General features: G+C 42.6%; 1 protein-coding gene across 5 annotated transcripts in view; it reads right to left on the bottom strand.

The window, feature by feature from the left end:
• The window catches only part of SEPTIN6 (septin 6), a 62,446-nt gene that overhangs the window by 9,189 nt on the left and 31,987 nt on the right, over positions 1-21,270 (bottom strand). For 2 of the 5 annotated variants that reach the window (XM_083159402.1, XM_083159406.1), the window contains exons 7-10: positions 14,965-15,133; positions 12,353-12,485; positions 10,126-10,316; positions 172-1,136 (exon numbers count right to left, since the gene is read on the bottom strand). In XM_083159402.1, coding sequence (XP_083015528.1) covers positions 1,112-1,136; positions 10,126-10,316; positions 12,353-12,485; positions 14,965-15,133 — 518 coding nt within the window. In that variant the 3' untranslated portion in view covers positions 172-1,111. Of the gene's footprint in view, positions 1-171; positions 1,137-2,384; positions 2,778-5,738; positions 5,776-10,125; positions 10,317-12,352; positions 12,486-14,964; positions 15,134-21,270 lie in introns of those variants that run through there. The other 3 variants (XM_083159405.1, XM_083159403.1, XM_083159404.1) reach the window with 3 other exon arrangements.

Here is a 21,270-nt window from a genome sequence, read left to right as displayed (position 1 = left end):
TAAGGTGAATGATAGATAGCCCTAAAGAAGCTAGGTACACAATGTCAGATTTATCTTTTTTTCTTTGATTGGAATGACATTCGGGATGATTATTTGACTAGAGGAAGGTCACAATTGCTTTGCTACAGAATTCACTTAAAAAAAATAATATTATTATTTTTTGGGGGGGGGGGGGGGGGGGGGGGGTGCGGTCCCCGGGCTGACAACATCTAGGATGACAGACACTACATAAACCACTAATAGTCAACAGTGACTAGGTCAATGCCAACCTACTGTATGTTGGCCATTCTTAGGCGTTGACCTAGTGACTCATGACCTAGACATTGTCTATCATCTAGGTGTGGGGAACCTTTTTTGTGCCAAGGGCCGTTTGTATGGGGAAAAAATCCTTCGGGGGCCATATCTAAAAATTTCTCTTACAAATTGCCCTGCTATAGAACTACCGACCTCTCGCGAGAATTCCCCTATACTTAACTCGTAACAAAGCCGCCGGGCGGGTCACTCAGACCGGCTACGGTTGCTGCATACTGAGGTTCCCCACCCCTGATCTATACCATAACCAAATATATAATGCACTGTTTAGTTTTAGTGTTCTAAAGAAGCCTATACATTTTTCAGTACTAGATGTGTATTTCCCTCAAAAAAAAGCAAACAATGTGTTTCTACTGTTATAAATTAGGAAAGACTAATGAACAGGATTAGTAATAAATATGATACGCAGCACAAACCGGTCACATTTACAAGATGAGATTATAATAATAACTTACTCCTACTTCTTTATGGGAAAGTTGATGAACATCAAACAGCACTGTGTCAGAATACTTTAGTCAGTGAATGTATAATAGATTTAAATAAAATTTCTATACAGCAAAATTAAATAATCCACTTAAGGTGTGGAAATGTAACATTTCAGTAGCAAAGTCATCCAAATATCTTTTAAGGGTTATGAAAACTTTTCCAGATAAAAACCGTATAATAAATTACTACATGGATAAAATAGTTCTCCTTGAAAACAGGATTTGGATAGTGTCTAAACCGGCATATTAATGTAAATGTGGTTCACACGCTAGAAAAGGACATGGATGCTAAATAAGGAAGGCAGTTTCCATCATTACTCAGTACACAGCCATGGATTACTGGAAAGAAAAAAAAGTGTAAAAAGCAATTAATGTTATAGAATACAACTCTAAATCTGAAACCCAAAATATATAAAGAAACATACTATAGACCTGCATTCTAGCATGTTTTGTTACAATTGTATATTGTCATGCAAGCGGTTTATTCTACCTATAGATTTTGCATTAAATATTATATATCTGCATTTCAGACAATATTCAGGAGTCCTAGGGGTAAATTTACTGAGATGGAAAATCTATTGAAGATGAGAGGTTGCCTTTTGCAACCAATCAGATTCTACTTCTTACAGGGCAATCTAACTAGATAGCTTATGACCCACATCACTCCGTGTGTAGAGGCCATAGTGATAGTGATTTGTGGCCCCGCACATCTCTATCGCCGGGCGATTAAGACTCTGCATGCAGTATAAATCTAGTTAGATTGCCAGTCAGCGCCAGAGTTCTTTCTGTGTGCTAAGCGATCTGAGCCATCTACACTGCTCAGATCGCTCAGCAGTCGCCCCGTGTGTAGGCCCCATTACTTATTTAGCAACTTCTAGAAGATTAATAGATAGAATCTGATTGGTTACTATGGGCAACATCTCATCTTCAGTAGAACTCCCTTCTTAGTAAATTCATCCCCGCCTAGTCCCTAGAGTGTAGATCATCGTCCTGCTTTTCTTTCTTGTGAAAGGACGTGGTCAGACAGAGGTGGGTGATGCCTGATGCAGTGATCGTCATCATGGCCTTAAGCCACACTATCTAACAATGCAAATTACTTCTATCCATAGCAGGAGACTGCAATAGGTGTAGGAGACACCGCGCAGTACCAGCTGGCAGATCTGCATGCATATACATCTTATGCCCTATACACACGGTTAAATTAGGTCTATTTTTCTATTCAAATTTGCTTATATATAAGCAAAATCGAATAGACATTGAGCGTTTTTCAGTCGCATTCGATGCAGATTCCATCCCGATGCATGGCCCTGCAGCAAGACTGTGCAGGCAAGACTATTTACTACAGATCTGTACTATATAGTCCAAATCGAATGCGTTTTGCTTGCCGTTTAATTCAAACCCAATCGAACCGATGACACAATTGAGCTTATTTATAAGAATGCAGTGTTGCGCACACAGCAATGAGACAGACACTCGCCTTTCTGTGACAAGCTGTGCTGAGAAAACACAGCTTTTACTTGAAACTAATTGTTTACCGTTGGTACATCCTGCTAATAAATAAGTCCCAATATGTGCACGGATTATGAAATAAAAATTTAATGTACCACAAGTAATAAAAACACTGGCAATCAAATGCACACATGATTCTGCCTTTTAATCTTTTATACGGTCTTTGGCCATAGAAAGAAAGTGCTGCACTCTGCTAGGTTTAACACATGCCGCTGTATTATGAAATGTATTTGGACTTTGGATGCTTATGCAGTGTAATGAAAGTGGATTTATCAGTAGCACGTGCGATAAGGAAAACAGGAGAATGGAAAGGCGCTCCACGTAACCGGTGAGGTCTTCTACAAACTGCCACAAAGTCACAGATGTTCATGCAAAGGGGGAAACGGTGATGAGCTGGGATCACATAATGCAAAATGAACATGGGGGTAGTCAATGCAATGGGTCAAGGGTGAGAATTACAGGAAACCAGAACTGTAAATGAAACAGAAATAAAATAAAATGGATTAATAGTAAATCATTAAGGTCAAGTGCAGGGGATTGTTAGTAGCAAACGCAGTATGTAATAAAAAAAAAAAAAAAAAAGAACATATCACATGCAATTATATGGAAAAAAACAATATAAAAATAAATGTAATTAACTCTATAAAGAATTAACACAAGGACAGAAGAGGCTCATTGGGTCGACCTAATCGACATCTGAAATAGCTTGACATGGCTAAGGTCGACAGGGTTGAAAAGTTTGAGTTTTTCTTTTCTATTTTTTGTCCCGAGTGGCGACATGGACACAGTCAAAATGTACTGCTGTGCTCAGCATGCATTGGGCGCGGTGCCTCGCTGTGCTCGGCCCTCTATTTTATTCTCCCACCGGTGGATGGTAGTGCATGAAATACCGCCTGTGCGCACATGTCTGCTCAAAAAAAAAACCTTGTGAAAAAGCCAATGGACCTTTGACTGTCGACCTTCCAACCTTGTCGACATTATCCATGTTGACCTAAATAGGGTCGCCCTAGTGAATGTATTCCCTATACTCAACAGAAATCCTGTTTTTGGCCTGCAGTAATATTACTCTGCCACAAGGTGGCTTTCTAAATTCACTCAAAAGCTAAAGTATTACATGTCCCCATATACTACTATGGGCAGTATTCAATGAGAAAAATTCGCTGTGATTTCTGGAGAGTTTGTGCTTTTCACGCGGTGGAGAGAGGTTTTTTTTCTCCAAAGGCGAGCCACCCTATTCAATGTGAAATATTCTCCGTCTTTCTAAGTGATTCTCGCCGTCTCTCTCCGTGTAGAAATTCTCCATCTTTTGATGGAGAGCAGGAATGTGAACTTTTAAACTAAAAGGGTGTTTTTTTAAATTTTGGTGTCAAAAAATCAGGGTTTTTTTTCTGTGAAGGGCCATGTTATTTTTATTCATGTGCCTATAGCACATGAATATATATTTAATTTTAAAAAAAATATTTTTTTACATTTTTTTTTTTTTACACAGTGCAGCCAGCAGGGGGCCGGAGCGCTCGAGCCGCTCATTAGATATTCATATATTCACTGCACCCGATGCACGTTCGGGTACAGTGAATACTGGGTCCCCCGCTGGCTATAGGGGGGGCAGCCTGTGCTGCCTGGGTCCAGGGGAGCCCTGCTCCCCTCCCCATATCCCCTGCAGCAGCCAAGAGAGACTTTAATCTCTCTTGGCTGCTACGTCCCCAGGCTCCCTGACAGCTCCCTGCCGCGGACGCTCGTCCGCTGCAGGGGTTTAGACTCGCCGCGAGTGGCGGCGAGTCTTTAACACGTTGAATAGGGGGAGCAGGAGGCTCCGGAACACGGAAAGTGCATGGCGAGAGAAAAAATCTCTCGCCATGCACGGAGAAAATTTCACATTGAATACTGCCCTATGACTAGACATTAAAGGGAGAAGTTATCCAGTTGATAGGGTCAATAATACCTAGATAGACAGTCATATGGTTGACATGGACAAAATGACAACACAAGCAAAATGTCAAATAGGCAATGGTTGACAAGTTTTTTTTTATTCATCTTTATTTTATACTTTACCATCAAATTGGACACTGATTGGGAACAATGAAGTGCCCGAAGCATAGCTGGCCATGCATGGAGACGTGGCACACTAATTTGGGATCCATTATTATTACAATTTGTATAACGCACACATTATAGAACATGGGAGAGATGTAATAGGGTCTGATTTTTTAGATGGTCACAGCCGGGGAACACTTTTTATGCAAGGTCCCCCAGCTGTCACATTAACAACCTGGCCGGACAGCCCTGGACAGGGTCCCTGGGGGAGTAGCGACCCATCAATAAAGGGGTCCTTTCCGCCAAGCTTCACTCCTCCAGAGCTGAAGCCCAGAGCTGTCCCCAGCACCCTTGGTCAGTGGGTGCCGGGCTGATTTTATTTGGTGTAGAAAAAACAAACAGCAACCCCCACTAACATTGGGTTGTGATGTGGAACAACAAGTCCCAGCAAGCCTCCCCCTGCATGCAGGGAATTGGAGAATCACAACTCCCAACATGTGGGGCATTAAGGGGCCCACTGAGACTTGCAATAAAACAAATAGAAAAGTGGTGCTAGGAAAGTAGTAAAAGATTTATTAACATAACAATAAAGACTTGTAGTTCCACAAAGACTAGTGTTAATAAAAAAAAAAACTCATGTCAACCTTTTGTCTATATCAACCATAACCAAGGGTAATGGTATCACATTTTCTAAAGACTGGACAAGTGCAGAAGTTGCCAACAGCAACCAATCCGCTTCTATCATTTATCAAATTCTATAAATGATAGGCAGAAGCCAATTGGTTGCTATGAGAGACTTTCCCATTCTTTAGGAGGTTTGATATTTTTATCTCCATATGAAGTGTTGAACAAGAGGGGCTAGTGGGACATAAGCAGCTAGTTCTAGGACAGTGACATCTTCTCAACTTGCCCATTGTTTATGCTATTTATGCTTTATAAAATTGTATCAAGTTATGGGGACTATAGCTTGTTCTGGGTGTTATAGAAAAAATGTGTCTCCAGTGCAGAGAAGCAAATTTTATTTTCATTTAAGCAAAAGCAAACTGGAAGTAGGAGGCATTAGTGTATGTTATTGGTCATTATACCATGTGGCTAACTGCAAAAGCACCATCATGGCCATTCTATGACCACACTACACCAATGGCCAGTACAGGTAATGAGAAGTCTCTATAGATGGGTTTGTTTAATTAGGTTGACATTAATCCACATGAGTAAAATGACTGCATACCTTAGGGGCGTTTTTGCATCAGGGAGCTACAGCTGCTGGGTAATTTTCTCACAGTAGTATAGGCCTTTGGAGGCATTATTTTTATTTCAGTTTGGCCTAAGAGTTATGAAGCTGAAGGGCTTCCTGTCAGTGAACTCCTATACCCTATCCTTATCTGTTATATAGCTTACCAGAGCATTGCAGCCATGCAGCGCACATCAGAATTAACTGTAAAACAGCACATAAGTAATAACGAAAGGTGAAATGTTAACAGGTAAAACAGATTAAATTATAGGATTACACAAAATAAAATAAAAAACAAAACAGCAAACATCATAAGCAACACTATAGGTGATATGTACCAACCCTTCTAAAGAGGACAGGTGCAGTTGACCACAGAGCTAGAATAAGGCTCCAGAAAGCCTGGGGACTAAAGAAAAACACAGCATACATACACCCAACACACACATATAGCATAGCATACATCCAACATACAGTACATACCCAATGCACAGTATAAAGCCACGCACTCACACAGCATACATATGCAACAAACAGCATACACACACACACAGACTGACAGACACCCCATACCTACACTTAACAAAAGAGGAGTATAGGAGGAAAATTAGTCACTGGAGTCCATGGTCGGGATTCTCCAAAATCCGCAGCCCTCTTCACCGGCCACCGCATTTCTAATGACCGCATATTCTCTAACATATGCGGTCATTAACGCAAGGGACAGCTCTTGCGGTAAGAGCTGTCCCTTGCGATGCGGCGCCGTTGCTGGACTTCCGGGTCTATGACCCGGGAGTCCGTCTACGCAAGCGCAGACTGACGCACCGGCCGCAGGGCATGCTGGGAGGGATCCGTGACGGATCCCTCACACACCGCTGCGGTAAGAAGCCCATAGGCTTCTGCAGGGAATCGCCAGCTTTTGCTGGCGATTCCCTCCGCAGCGGTGACACTGCGGAGGGGGGTTAGAGAATACAGAAATGCAGTAAAAACCCAGATAACAGGGTTTTTACCGCATTTCTGTAATAGAGAATCTCGCCCCATGTGAGCAAAGCTACTGCTGCTGAGGCTGCACATGCTCAGAGGTTCCCTCTGCTGCTGCCCATGTAATGACCACAATACAGAGAGCTCTGCCGGCTCAGAGCTCTCAGCAAGCAGAAGCAGTGCTCAGATTATCACGTTAGTGCAGAGGCAAGCTTGTCTGCATGGGTGGCTCTTAGTAACGTACCCCCACCCCCCCTTAATCCAGCTCTGGTTGTCCATAGGAACCTATTAGTTTATCTTATAGCTGCATTTTATAACATGAGCTTACTTAATAAATGATAGCTAGCAGTTGATTGTGGGAAACTTCTCCACTTGTCCTTTTTGGAAGATTTGATACATTTCCCCATTTGGTGGGTTTAAAAGTAATTTAGAATCAGAGGAGAGCATGCAAGCGTTTGTCATTGTGATGGATTTATGTGACAAAAGAGTGTTCATGGATTTGGTGTAAACTCAAACTTCCTTACTCTCCTAGAAGGTCCAGGACACTCCCAAATTTCCAGGCAGGCCTCCAGAAACCAACAAGTGTGTGTGGATCGCCTGCTTTTGCCCACTTTCAGTGAAGTGAACAGGATGGGAAGATAATACTGGGAATCGAAGGTAGAGATGGGATGCGGGCTGATCCGATTTGCAGCATTTTAGTCACGCCCCCTCTCAGCACACCTGATACATAGGTTGGGCTTAATGACCAACCCATGCCCAGCCCACCTCTGAAATGTTCATCTGCTTCTCTTTTCCAGAACAAGCTGGCACGTAAATGCAAATTGCAGCCATGGATTATAATTGGATGCCAAGTTTAATGATTTACTTGCCATTGTGTAGAGGATGTTATTTAAAAGCAAAAATCTCATTAAAAGGGGGAGATAAAGTAGACAGGGATAAAGTACCAGCCAATCTGCTCATTTTCAAATACAGCCTGTAAAATGACAGGAGCGGATTGGTTAGTACTATAATCGCTCTCCAAGGATTAGTACATCTGGCCAATAGATTTTTTTCTTTACATAAGTACAAGTACATTTTGCCTCTTTTATAGAGCTGGATAACTGAATGAACTAGAAGCAGTGCAGCCAGAACAAACTGGAAGGAAATACTCCACCCTAGCCGGAGGTGCCAAGTGACATACAAAAAGACATGTTTTAATACCATTTGGAGTGAATGCTACTTTCACTGTATTAAAAAATTAACACAGCAGAAAAAATAGGCAACTTCCCTGGATTAATTATTTGAATGTTTTTTCATTGTTAAATACATAAAGCTAGTGGTCTGTGAGGTCACAAGACCTGTAATGCACATGGGCAGAAAGGATCTGGCAATACCACTCACAACCCCCTCTTTGTCGCAGAATGATTGAAAAGCCGCGCGTTTGGCATCATTCTTCAAAAGGGATCAAGTCAGCCCACGTTTTGTAGGCGTGTTGGGCCCAGCGCAGACTTCCTAGGCCTGGCCGTCCTGATCAAAAAGCCAGTCTGAGTAAAGGCCCATAAACACTGGGTTATTTTCAGCTGAAAGCCGCCCAGTGTGTATGGGAAGCCAATAAGTGGTGAGCACTGATGCATGCTGCTACACCATTTCCTATGGCCGCCGGCCGTTGATCTGCTGGTATTACCAGCAGACTTAATGGCTTTCTATAGCATCCCGGCTATGGGAAGCCGTTTTCAGTGCCAAAAATTGCTGGGTGGGTGGGTGGGGGGGGGGAATAAATAAATCACTCCATGAGTTTGCACCGAGCGATTTTCAGCCCAGCGATTTTAGCCATCATCGCTGTGCATACACACTGAGCAAAAACGCCCAGTGTGTATGCAATTTAAGCTTCAGTTTACACAGGCCAATTAGGGTCTACTACTATCGTGCGTATGAGGATGATGATCCCATGCTGCATCCTGGGGTACAGCAGTCAGATCACGCAGATGTGTGCAGGAGGAGTCTATCGCCCACAGACACCTCTGGCTGCATTTGTGTTTTAGTTAAACTGAACTGCACCGCGTCATCCTGCATCTGTGAAATTCCTTACAAATTAGAATCAGGTCCACGATTACTATAGAGGTGAATTCCATCTTCCAACAATTGTGACTAGAGAATGGACCGGCCTTGCCCCATGCCCCCATTTTCTATCACTGTGGGGGCATACCCAGCACTCTCGGAGATAATGGGTTACACTCCCAGGCACTCTTCACACTGTTCACAGAGCAGCAATGACTTCTGAGAATTGTACGGACTTCCGGGTTTATGACCCGAGAGTCCTATTATGCAAGCCACCAGAATTTTACTACAGGGACTTTTTACAAAACAAAGGCCAAAGGTCTCAATCTATAAATGGCTTTGACTATCAGTCACTTGCTCTGGAGAAAATTGGCTTCAGGTCATTTTAATACATATAAAGGAATCATATGTATTTAGGCTTAATCTAAGAAAAGTTCATTGCTCTTACATTCCGTAATGACAAGCGGAGATGAAGGAAAGACTGATAAAAATTTCTGTAGTGTAAATGGCCATAGAACATGGACATCTGCAGAGTGACACGATGTACAAAGTTTTTAGAGCAACAAGAACATCACAGACACTATTACAGTTGGAGAAAGCAATGATCTGTTAATAATTGCCAAAGTACAAAGTAGACGATGAAAAGCCAGTAAGCAAGCCTTTAATAAAGCACAAAATCCCTCCCCTAAGAAATTAGATTTGGTCACATATGCATCTGCTGGAAAATCACCCCACAGTTACCTGCGTCACATACACATACTTACAGTAATTAGTAAGAGCATGCAGCAAGGATACAGGCTGTATGCTGCAGAGCTTGCTCTACAGAACAGGAAAGCAGCAGCACAAACATATTCTACCCTCCGTCAGCACATGCAATATTTTTTGTCAAGCTATACAAAATATTCTTTACATAGTCTACTCTATGGGAAGCATACGGATAACGGGCAGATGGGATGCTGGCGGTCAGAATACTAATGCCGGTCTCCTAATAGAGGGAATCCCGACTGGGGTCAGGTAACCTTCCCCTGCGCCCCCCCCCCCATAAATCTAACCCCCATGTTGCCATCCAAACCTCCCCGCAGCCTATTGTTAAGTCCCCCCGTTCCCTGAGGATGAGCGGAAACATCCTGCCTCTGGCAATTTGCGCATTGCGCCCTTACAGCAAATGAATGAATACGGCAGTGTGTACAACCCTGCAACTGAGTATACATATTTGTATATGTGAGATTATATGAAGTAGTATGTTGGGATGCAGTTACAATCCCGGCGGTCGGGATCCCGGCGTTCAGAATCCCGACGCCGGAATCCCGACCGCCGAAATGCCGACACATTCTCCCTCCGTGGGTGTCCACGACACCCCTGGAGGGAGAATAAATTAGTGTGCCGAGCGTAGCGAGGCACCGGGCCCGCTGCGTGGCGAGCCCGCAAGGGGGGGGCGATCCACGTCCCCCCCCTTGTCAGCATTTCGGCTGTCGGGATTCTGAACGCCGGGATTCAATACTGAATCCAGTATGTTCTGTGCAACTGTAGTCTTTTACTTACTTTTTTCTCTCTTTTTCTCTTTTTAAGGTCTGTGATCCTCCTGCTTGCTGTGCCTGGGACTGAAGGAGTTCTGCTGCGGTCTTCCGCTTTTTAAATTCATTGAGCTCGTCGTCGAGGCTTTTCTTCTTGTCTTCTAGCTTTTTTTTCTCATCTTGATGCAGTTTCTTCAGGCGATCAAACTTTTCATGAAGCTTCAACGAGGGTGTAAAACAGAAAATTATTTTCACAAAAAAAAGAAAAGAAATTATTAGACGGAGAGGGCATAGAAGGGACTGTATGACAAATTTCTTACCTCCCTGCAAACAAGGCTATTACTGTATGTAAAGCTATCGCCTGTGGCAAAATGCACAATAATGAAACCAGAATAAAGGTGTGCTCTGATGGGGACAGTACCTAACTGGATAAGAAGCCAATCAAATTCTACATGCTCCAGCTCACATCCAGTCACAGGCTGCTCTCTGTTTTGGTGGAGGACTGCACGCTCTCTAGTCTTTTGCTTTCCTGCTTTTACACCACTGAGTACACATACTGTATATCCCCAGCCAGCCACCCACCCAGCATCCCCACTGCACAAACCCACCACACCCCAGGAAACATAGATCCCCAAAAAGCCAGCCACCCACCCAGCATCCCAACTGCACAAACCCACCACCCCAGTAAACATATATCGCCATTAAAATCAGAACTCTGCTCTGCACTGCAATACACCCCTAAAGGTCATAATGATGCAACAGAGATAGCAGCTGGATAAACGCAGTTTATTTACATAGCTTTGTGCCAAATGATTAATACAAAAGGCATACTTTTAAGACATGGAAGGAGTCAACCCTTTTTCTAGCAATCAGTGGCAATCTGCAAATCATTACTTGGTCATTAGCCACCACTTAATTCAATTCAGCAATGAAAGCAAAATGCACCCTACAAAATAATAGAACACTCAGCAACACACATGCTGGTTACCATGTGATCATCATTAAGAAGAAAACCAAAACAAAGTATCACAAAGGAAAGGATAGCTATGATATAAAATAACAGTCCCAGTTTAAGGATAAAGTGTAACCAAGATGCTTTTATCTCCAGTGCCTGAATAACAATGGTGGGCAGATCCCCACATGTCGCCCCATCACCTGCAGGGGAAGAGGGGGGGGGGGGGGGGGTGTACTGTGGTATATTTAAACTGCAAACACCTTGCTATAGTTTTAGCATTCCCTAATAGCAAAACTGTGGCAAGGCATGATTGGACTTGTAGTTTCACAACAGCTGGAGGACCAGAGTTTGAACATGCCTAATTTGAAGGATCAATAACCCCTTTGCAGGTGCTTTGGATTAATTAGCTGATTAGAGTGTAACACTTTGAGCCTAGAATAAGAACCTTTTCACAATATTCACATTTTTTGAGATTTTGGATTTGCGGTTTTCATAAACTGTAAACCGTAATCATAAAAATGACAACAAATAAAGGCTTGAAATATCTTCACTTTGCATTTTTTTTTCTTTTTATTATTTTTCCAATACAAAAAGACAAAATGACGTACACGGTAATCATGGTATTACATAAAATATAACAGATTCTGGTTTCGCAAATAGCCATTATACATACATTGTAATTGATTATTTATTGTAGCGAATCCTCGCTTATTACACCCATCTTACCACACCTAACATTTACATTAGACTCTAATGCATCCATATAAAGCTTAACCTCCTACTCTTCCCTCCTAGCCAGTTCATATTGAAATTCCATTGTCCTATTTATAACACAGTTGAGTCTATTTAATGACAATACCTCTCTGCATTTAGTTTCACCTTTTAAGTTGAATTACTGAATTAAATGAACTTTGCATGGTATTCAAATTTTTCAAGTTTTACCTGTAAGGACATTATGATGAATAAAAATGTTTGGCAAATTTCACACCCATTTTGTATTTAATTTTTGCCAGTAAAACTTCTAGCAAATACTTTTACCACTTCCTAATCTCTATTATCAATGTCAGCAGTTGTCATTGTATTTTATAGCCATCACACTTCTAATAAAAGTTTCTGGACTCCTGGGGCTAAAGATAGAGAATTTGTGCGAGTCGGCCTGTTTTTTTTTAAAGCAGCAATTATCCAAAAAGTCTATCATCACTAGCAGAAGGTTGTCTTTTATTTAGCAGCAACAAGGAATGTAGTTGAGACTTAAAAAAAAAAAAAAAAAGAGAAAGAATATGAACCAATAAGGATCTACCTCTTTTTCAGCTTCTTTCAACTCGGCTTCTTTCTCTTTTACTCTTTGCACAAACATCTGTCTCATTTCTTCCTCTTTTTTCTGCAGTTCCCCCAGAAATTCATTTCTTTTTGCTTCATAGGTCTCCCGCAAGCTAAACAGAGAAAGAACACTGATTAGGACTATATAAAGTAAAACACCCCAATGACAAGGACACAGGTTGCACCTGCTTCAAATGTACAGAACAAACCGCTGAAATGTATCATTGTGAAGAAGTGCGCAAGAGCTGCGGCTACGCCAGAGCAGTGCGCAAGAGCTGCTGCTACGCCAGAGAAGTGCGCAAGAGCTGCGGCTACGCCAGAGAAGTGCGCAAGAGCTGCGGCTACGCCAGAGCAGTGCGCAAGAGCTGCTGCTACGCCAGAGAAGTGCGCAAGAGCTGCGGCTACGCCAGACAAGTGCGCAAGAGCTGCGGCTACGCCAGACAAGTGCGCAAGAGCTGCGGCTACGCCAGAGAAGTGCGCAAGAGCTGCGGCTACGCCAGAGAAGTGCGCAAGAGCTGCGGCTACGCCAGAGAAGTGCGCAAGAGCTGCGGCTACGCCAGAGAAGTGCGCAAGAGCTGCGGCTACGCCAGAGAAGTGCGCAAGAGCTGCGGCTACGCCAGAGCAGTGCGCAAGAGCTGCGGCTACGCCAGAGAAGTGCGCAAGAGCTGCGGCTACGCCAGAGCAGTGCGCAAGAGCTGCGGCTACGCCAGAGAAGTGCGCAAGAGCTGCGGCTACGCCAGAGAAGTGCGCAAGAGCTGCGGCTACGCCAGAGAAGTGCGCAAGAGCTGCGGCTACGCCAGAGAAGTGCGCAAGAGCTGCGGCTACGCCAGAGAAGTGCGCAAGAGCTGCGGCTACGCCAGAGAAGTGCATAAGCGCTGTGGCTATAACAGGACAAGTGCACAAGAGCTGTGACATACTGCCATAGTGCATTGCTGTTGAGAAAATTTAACTTCTTTTCAAATTTAACCCTTTAATTACAAAATTGCTAAAAATGCGGAATATGAATCACTATATTCATTGCCGGCAAATGATCTGGTCAATTCATTGAAGTTTAGTTAAATCTTGCACCACCACCCCCCCCCCCCCCCCCACACACACACACCAAAAAAACAAAACAACAACAGTCTCTGTAAGCAAAAAACTGGCATCTTTAGCTGATATTTTGCACATCTCACAGAAATGTTGGCACTCAAAGGGTTAAGCAAAGTTATTGCAGTAATAGTTGAATAAAGTTCCTGTTGATTACTTTAAATGTTAAAAGCTGCCCAGGACAGGGTGTGGATCGCATTGTCGACTCGACTTAGGTCAACAGTCATTAGGTCGACATGGGACAAGGTTGACATGGGTTTTTCCCCAGTTTTTTTACCCAAATGTCGACACAATGGACATGGACACAGTTTTAAGTCAACCGCATCCCCTCGCAATGCTTCGGGCACGGTGCCTCGCTAAGTTCGGCAGACTATTTTATTCTCCCACCACGCCCGGCCTAGTGGATGGGATGGTAGGGCATAAAAATACTGCCTGTCGGCTCAAAAAAAAAATAAAAATACATGTCGACCTCGCGACCTAACCCATGTCCACGTAAAACCATGTCGACCTTGTTGCCTGTCAACCCAACAATACGACCGTATTCCTTCTAAGAACACTGTATGTTGTTAGATTATGGGTTGAAGCACTAATGACTTGTTACAACGTAGAACACAGCCAGTGGAAAATATGATTTGAAACATTCATTTTGGTATTCAGGTTCTGGACTAAACAGGATTTAATAAGTAAGGCTGTAACTAGGGCTGTGCTATGGGAACAAGCTGGCCAGGGTATAAATCTGTAGGTGGCACAGAGAAATCTATTTCACCTAATTTCCTTGGGGGAGGCAACAATGTTTTCTTGTACAGCGCCATACTCTAAAGTTAAGTAGCCCACATTTAATAGGATTTAAGGAAGGAACTATTAACATTTCACAGTGAATGTACTCATTTTCTAAACCACATGCTTGTGGTCCAAGCTTTACACAGCATGTAATCATGGCTGATTTTACCATCTTGTAGGCTTTAACAGTTCATTTTTTTAAACTCCTTTCTTTTATTTATTATAAATATTAGCCTGTTATTTGAAAATAAATGAATGCTTTTATTGACTCTGTTATTGTTTGATTTCCTTAGCATCTGTATGCAGTTTTAAAAAACACCCTTAGCACTCTTTGCATGGTTAGATTTTCTTCTTGCATAGTAACTCAATTTACTTAAATAAATTATGAACAGGAGTGTATACTGGGATGGTTTACTGGACATGGCTACATTTTCTAATATAATTACTCACACATTAAATTACTGCTTTTTCCTACACAACACTGAATACACAGAATCCTGTACAAGAGAATGAAGGTCCTGTTTTGCACTGTAAAAATGCTGTGTGAAGGTTGGCAGGGGCACATATTCATGTATAACAGGAGATATGATATGCGCATCAATCTTTAAACACAACAACGGGGGATTGGCCAGGATGTCCTTATGGTTTGCTATATACACACACACACACACACACACACACACACACACGATATTTTGTAATCCCATGAGAATTTCCTTTTACCTGAATGGTTTGCTGTCTGGGTCAGTGTCTGTAAAGCCCATTTCCTCCAACTTGCACCTTCTGTACAGCTCATAGTGACGTGTGTGTGTTTGCTCACGCAGGTCCTCCATGTTTACCCGTATCAGCATCTCTCTCAGCTTGACAAAGTCACAATGAGTTTCATTTTCAACTAGGAAGGAAAGGGAGAAGGGAGACTGGTGTTAAAGGCCTAATAACTACCCAATACTCAGGCCAGCATTCAATGGTTTTTTTTTTAGGATTTGCTGCAAAATCGACGGGTTCCGGAGGGCTGGAGCATTCGCTGCCAGACCTCCCCCCTCACCGTATTCAATGCCGCAGGGGCTTGCTACCCCTGACAGCGATTTTTAATTTTTAATGTCACAGGGACCCGGGGGACAGCTCAAAGCAGGGAGATGGAGGGCTCCTGGGGACACAGGCAGCACAAGCTGCCCCCCCAGTGAGCTGGCAGGGGATGTTGTGGAGGGAGGCGCTGCGCTGGTCCCACTGTGTAAAAAAAAAAAATAATAAAGAATAAAATTACTGATTCTTTTACACCCAAAAAAACCCCATTATTTTAAAAGATCACATTCCAGTTCACCTTAAAAAGATGTCGAATGCAAAACGGTGAATCATGGTGAAAATCAGGGAGAAAGCAGTTCTCCATCCTAGCATTGAATACAATCTCAGCGAATCACAGTGAAAACCCCATTTAAATACACTAGTGAATTGCAGCGAGCATGGAACGGAGAACTGCCGCCATTCACTGTTTGCTTTCGGTAAACTGTGAACATTGAATAGGGTGAATCAGATTTTCAGTGAAAAAGATTCACCGTAGATAGTGGATTGGCCCGATACGCCCCCCACAAAAAAAACGGTGAATCAGGAGCATTGAATACTGCCCTTATAGTCCCTTTATTTTCTTTATTTCAGTACAACACGTAGGTAAATTTCTGCCTTGTCCCTGGTAACAAATATCTTGATTACATCCATCATTCTTAATTTTTAAATTAGTTCTGGAAACAGGAAGAAATTATTTCAGGAAAATATAAATGCTTGAAAACAAGTATTGGCAAGTATTACACACACCTTCCTCTCCCAGTGGGATATTTATTAAAGCTTGGAGAGATAAAGTAGCAAACAATCAGTTCCTCTCATTTTGCGGGATGTTTTTGAAAAATGATGCAGGAGCGTATTGGTTGGTACTTTAACCCCTTCCTGACACAGCCAGTTTTTGCCTTCCTGACAGAGCCCTTTTTTTCAAATCTGACATGTATCACTTAAGTGGGGATAACTTTTTTTTGCTTTTACTTATCCCAGTGATTTTGAGATTGTTTTCTCGTGACACATTGTACTTCAAATTAGTGGTAAATTTGGGTCGATACAGTCTGTGTTTTTTTGTGAAAAATACCAAAATGTCGTAAAAAAATGGAAAATTTAGCAATTTGCAAAAATTTTAAATTTTCTGCTTGTGAGACAAATAATTATACCACTCAAAATAGTTAACTAACATAGACCATATGTCTACTTTATGTTTCCATCATTATTTCAACTTCCTTTTAATTTTTTTGGACACTAGGAGGCTTACAATATGAATAGCAAATTCTCAAATTTTCAAGAAAATTTCAAACACTGATTTTTTTAGGGACCAGTTCAGTTCTGATGTGACTTTGAGGGACTTGTATGTGAGACACCCCCATAAATGATGCCATTTCAAAAACTGCACCCCTCACAGTATTCAAAACAGCATTTTGGAAGTTTGTTAACCCTTTAGGTGTTTCACAGGAATTAAAACAAAGTGTAGGTGAAATTTCATTTTTTTTGCAGATTTGCAATTTTAATACATTTTTCTAAGGAACACAGTAGATTTTACTAGAGAAATGTGACTAAAAATTGATTCCCCCAATTCTTTTGTTTTCATAAATATCCTATATGTGGCCCTAGTGTGCACGTTGACCAAACCACAGGCTTCATAATAGAAGGAGCACCTACTTGATTTTGGAGCTTCCTTTTTATGAGATTATTTTTTAGGCACCATGTAGGTTTCTAGGCACCATAAGATGCTAAAAGTTAGGAACCCCCCCACAAGTGACCCCATTTTGCAAACTACACCCCTCAGGGAATTCATCTAGGGGTATAGTGTACATTTCAAACCCCCAGGGGTTTCACCAATTGTGGTACAACTGGGCAGTGAAAATGAAAAATTAAATTTTTTACACAAAAATGCAGTTCTGGCTCAAAATTTTTCATTTTCACAAGGAATGAAGGAGACAAAGCACCCCAAAATCTGTGCCCCAATTTCTCCCGAGTACGGCAATGCCTCACATGTGACCAAAAAATACCATTTGGGTGCATGGCAGGACTCAGAAGGGAGTGATTTTTGGATTTTGCAGCTCAGATTCTGGTGGAATGTTGGTGGGTGCTATGTCGCATTAGCAAGACCCCCCAAGCACCAATACAGTGGAACCCCCCCACAAGTGACCCCATTTTGCAAACTACACCCCTCAGGGAATTCATCTAGGGGTATAGTGTACATTTTAAACCCCCAGGGGTTTCACCAATTTTGATACAACTGGGCAGTGAAAATGAAAAATTACATTTTTTTACACAAAAATGCAGTTCTGGCTCAAAATTTTTCATTTTCAGAAGGTATGAAGGAGAAAAAGCACCCCAAAATCTGTGCCCCAATTTCTCCCGAGTACGGCAATGCCTCATGTGTGACCAAAAAGTGGCAGGACTCAGAAGGGAAGGAGTGATATTTGGATTTTGCAGCACAGATTCTGGTGGAATGTTGGTGGGTGCTATGTCGCATTAGCAAGACCCCCAAAGCACCAATACAGTGGAACCCCCCCACAAGTGACCCCATTTTGCAAACTACACCCCTCAGGGAATTCATCTAGGGGTATAGTGTACATTTCAAACCCCCAGGGGTTTCACCAATTTTGATACAACTGGGCAGTGAAAATGAAAAATTACATTTTTTTACACAAAAATGCAGTTCTGGCTCAAAATTTTTCATTTTCAGAAGGTATGAAGGAGAAAAAGCACCCCAAAATCTGTGCCCCAATTTCTCCCGAGTACGGCAATGCCTCATGTGTGACCAAAAAGTGGCAGGACTCAGAAGGGAAGGAGTGATATTTGGATTTTGCAGCACAGATTCTGGTGGAATGTTGGTGGGTGCTATGTCGCATTAGCAAGACCCCCAAAGCACCAATACAGTGGAACCCCCCCACAAGTGACCCCATTTTGCAAACTACACCCCTCAGGGAATTCATCTAGGGGTATAGTGTACCTTTCAAACCCCCAGGGGTTTCACCAATTTTGATACAACTGGGCAGTGAAAATGAAAAATTACATTTTTTTTACACAAAAATGCAGTTCTGGCTCAAAATTTTTCATTTTCAGAAGGTATGAAGGAGAAAAAGCACCCCAAAATCTGTGCCCCAATTTCTCCCGAGTATGGCAATGCCTCATATGTGACCAAAAAATACCAGTTGGGTGCATGGCAGGACTCAGAAGGGAAGGAGTGATTTTTGGATTTTGCAGCTCAGATTCTGGTGGAATGAATGGTGGGTGCTATGTGGCATTAGCAAGACCCCCGAAGCACGGTGAAATGATAAACCTAATAATCCATAGATGTGTGGTATATTTTAAAACACTCCTTTATACATAGGCCGGGTTTGTCGGGGCAAGTTTCACAGTGGAAAATAGTTTCCTTTCTTATTCCCTTTTTATAGCAAACTTTGCACCTTTTTTGTGTCCTGCCCTTTCTTGCAGTGGAGGGGATTTCGTTAGGAAAATGCTGCCCTAGTACAATACGGGGGCCAGTACTAGAAGTACTGGGGCCCTCTGCCTGCTGGTTCCCAAATATTAGGCCCTTTATGACTTCCTCTTGAAAGTGCATAAATGTCCCCCTCTGGCTGGTAGAACGGAATAGCACGTAAGCGTTATACAGTGCCATCTGGATGATATACACGGCCAGCTTCTTGTACCAGATTTTTGTTTTCCACAGGGCACTGTACGGCTTCAGTACCTGATCTGAAAGATCCACTCCGCCCATGTACCTATTGTAATCTAGGATACAATTAGGTTTTGAGGTGTGGGTACTGGTACCTCGTACAGGGATGGAGGTGGTACTGTCTCCATGAATTGTTGTCAGTATAAGGACATCCCTCTTGTCCTTATATTTGACCAACAACATATTTTCGGTGCATATTCCCCTGCTTTCACCCCTTCTCATTACTTGGGCAATGTGCGTTTTTGGGAGGCCTCTTTGGTTCTTACGCACAGTACCGCAAGCTGCTGTACCTCTTGAACCAAGGGCCTTAAACAGGGGGATGCTAGTGTAAAAGTTATCCACATAGAGGTGATAACCTTTATCCAGGAAGGGGTGCACTAAATCCCAGACAATTTTTCCACTAACACCTACGAGGGAGGGGGGGGCATTCTGGCGGTTCAATTCTTGAATCCTTCCCTTCATATACCCTAAACCTGTGGGTGTACCCTGAGGTGCTTTCACACAGCTTATACATTTTTATGCCATACCTTGCCCTCTTACTGGGAAGGTACTGGCGGAATTTAACCCTTCCTTTAAAATGTATAAGGGACTCGTCAATACAAATACATTTTTCAGGGATGTACATCTCTGCAAATTTGGCACTGAAATGATCAATGACCAGCCTGACTTTGAATAGCCGGTCAAAGGTGGGATCATCTCTGGGTGGGCACAGTGTATTATCGGTGTAATGTAAAAATTTAAGGATTATCTCAAAACGAGCCCGAGTCATGGCCATACGGTAAAATGGGGTGCTGTACAGAACATCTGTACTCCAATATTGCCTAATTTCTGGCTTTTTTACTATGCCCATATGTAACACCAGACCCCAAAACGTCATCATCTCTACTGCATCTACAGGGGTCCACCTAGCAAATGATGACGTGGGGTTTTGAGCAATAAACTGCTGGGCATATAAATTAGTTTGGTCCACCATTAAATTTATAAAATCATCAGAGAAAATTTTTTTGAAAAAGTCAATTTCTCTGAGACCTGCTGAATCAAATTGGATTCCTGGGATGGCCAAAAACTCAGGAACCTGGGGCTCAAAATTGTCTGGTGGTGGGGTCCATACGAGATCAATCATTTGGGGGGGGGTCTCAGCTGCTCTACGGGGGCGTCTTTGAGGGGGTCCCTCATCAGCAGAGGAGGAAGAGGAGCTTAAGGCGAATCCTTCAAATTCCCCGCTTGCATCACTGGCTGTGTCAGAGTCAGAGGCAAGCATGGCATATGCCTCCTCCGCTGAATACATTCTTCTGGATGACTGGGATGACATTTGGGATGACATTTTTATTTTTGTGTTTCTGGTAGTGAAATGTTTCAACACGTGTATAGTGTAGGGGGGGGTACAAACTTTATTTCAACACGGGGGGTATGTAGTGAGTAGTGTGTATGTAGTGCAGAAAAAAAAAATACTTTATACAGGAATTTGATCCCAATAAAAAAAAAAAAAATTGAAGGGGTTAAAAAAAAAAAAAAAAAAAAAAAAAAAGGTCCTGCGCCAAAAATTGAGCACAGATGTTGGTCAGTAACGTCCGTCACTGAACAGCGCTCAAAGGCAACAGGAATTTGATAAAAAAAAAAAAAATAGATCAACCCTGTGCCGAAAAAGCTGATCAGTGATGTACGTCACTGATTAGCGCACAGTGGCCACAGGACACCCACAAAATCACAGTGTGTGTAAAAAAAAAAATTAAAAAAAGACCCCACAGCACCCTCAAAAATAAAAAAAAAGGTGATCAGTGATGCGACACCGATTACCAGTGAGGGGCAGCAGGTGCACAACCTTTGGTGCAACTGACAGTGCAACTGGCAGCAACTGACAGGTATATATAAAAAAAAAAACCCTGCACCCCCAAAAAGTTGCTGATCAGCACAGATATACTGATCAGCACAAAAGGGGGGGTAGCAGACACAAAATATATCACTCTCTATCACTCTCTCTCTGTCACTCTCTCTCTATCACTCTCTCTCACACTCTCTCTCACTCTCTCTCACTCTCTCTCACTCTCTCTCACTCTCTCTCACTCTCTCTCTCACTCTCTCTCTCACTCTCTCTCTCACTCTCTCTCTCACTCTCTCTCTCACTCTCTCTCTCACTCTCTCTCTCACTCTCTCTCTCACTCTCTCTCTCACTCTCTCTCTCACTCTCTCTCTCACTATCTGTCCCTATCTCTCACGATCTGTGACTCTATGACACTGCTGCAGCAGCACACACAGAAGTCACAAGATCCAGGAAGTATCCAGCTGCTGGC

This window comes from Crinia signifera, chromosome 9 (assembly GCF_055691185.1).
Source record: "Crinia signifera chromosome 9, ASM5569118v1, whole genome shotgun sequence".
Taxonomy (NCBI): domain Eukaryota; kingdom Metazoa; phylum Chordata; class Amphibia; order Anura; family Myobatrachidae; genus Crinia; species Crinia signifera.
The sequence above is the reverse complement of the archived record's forward strand: the minus strand, read 5'-3'. Positions and strand labels throughout refer to the sequence as shown.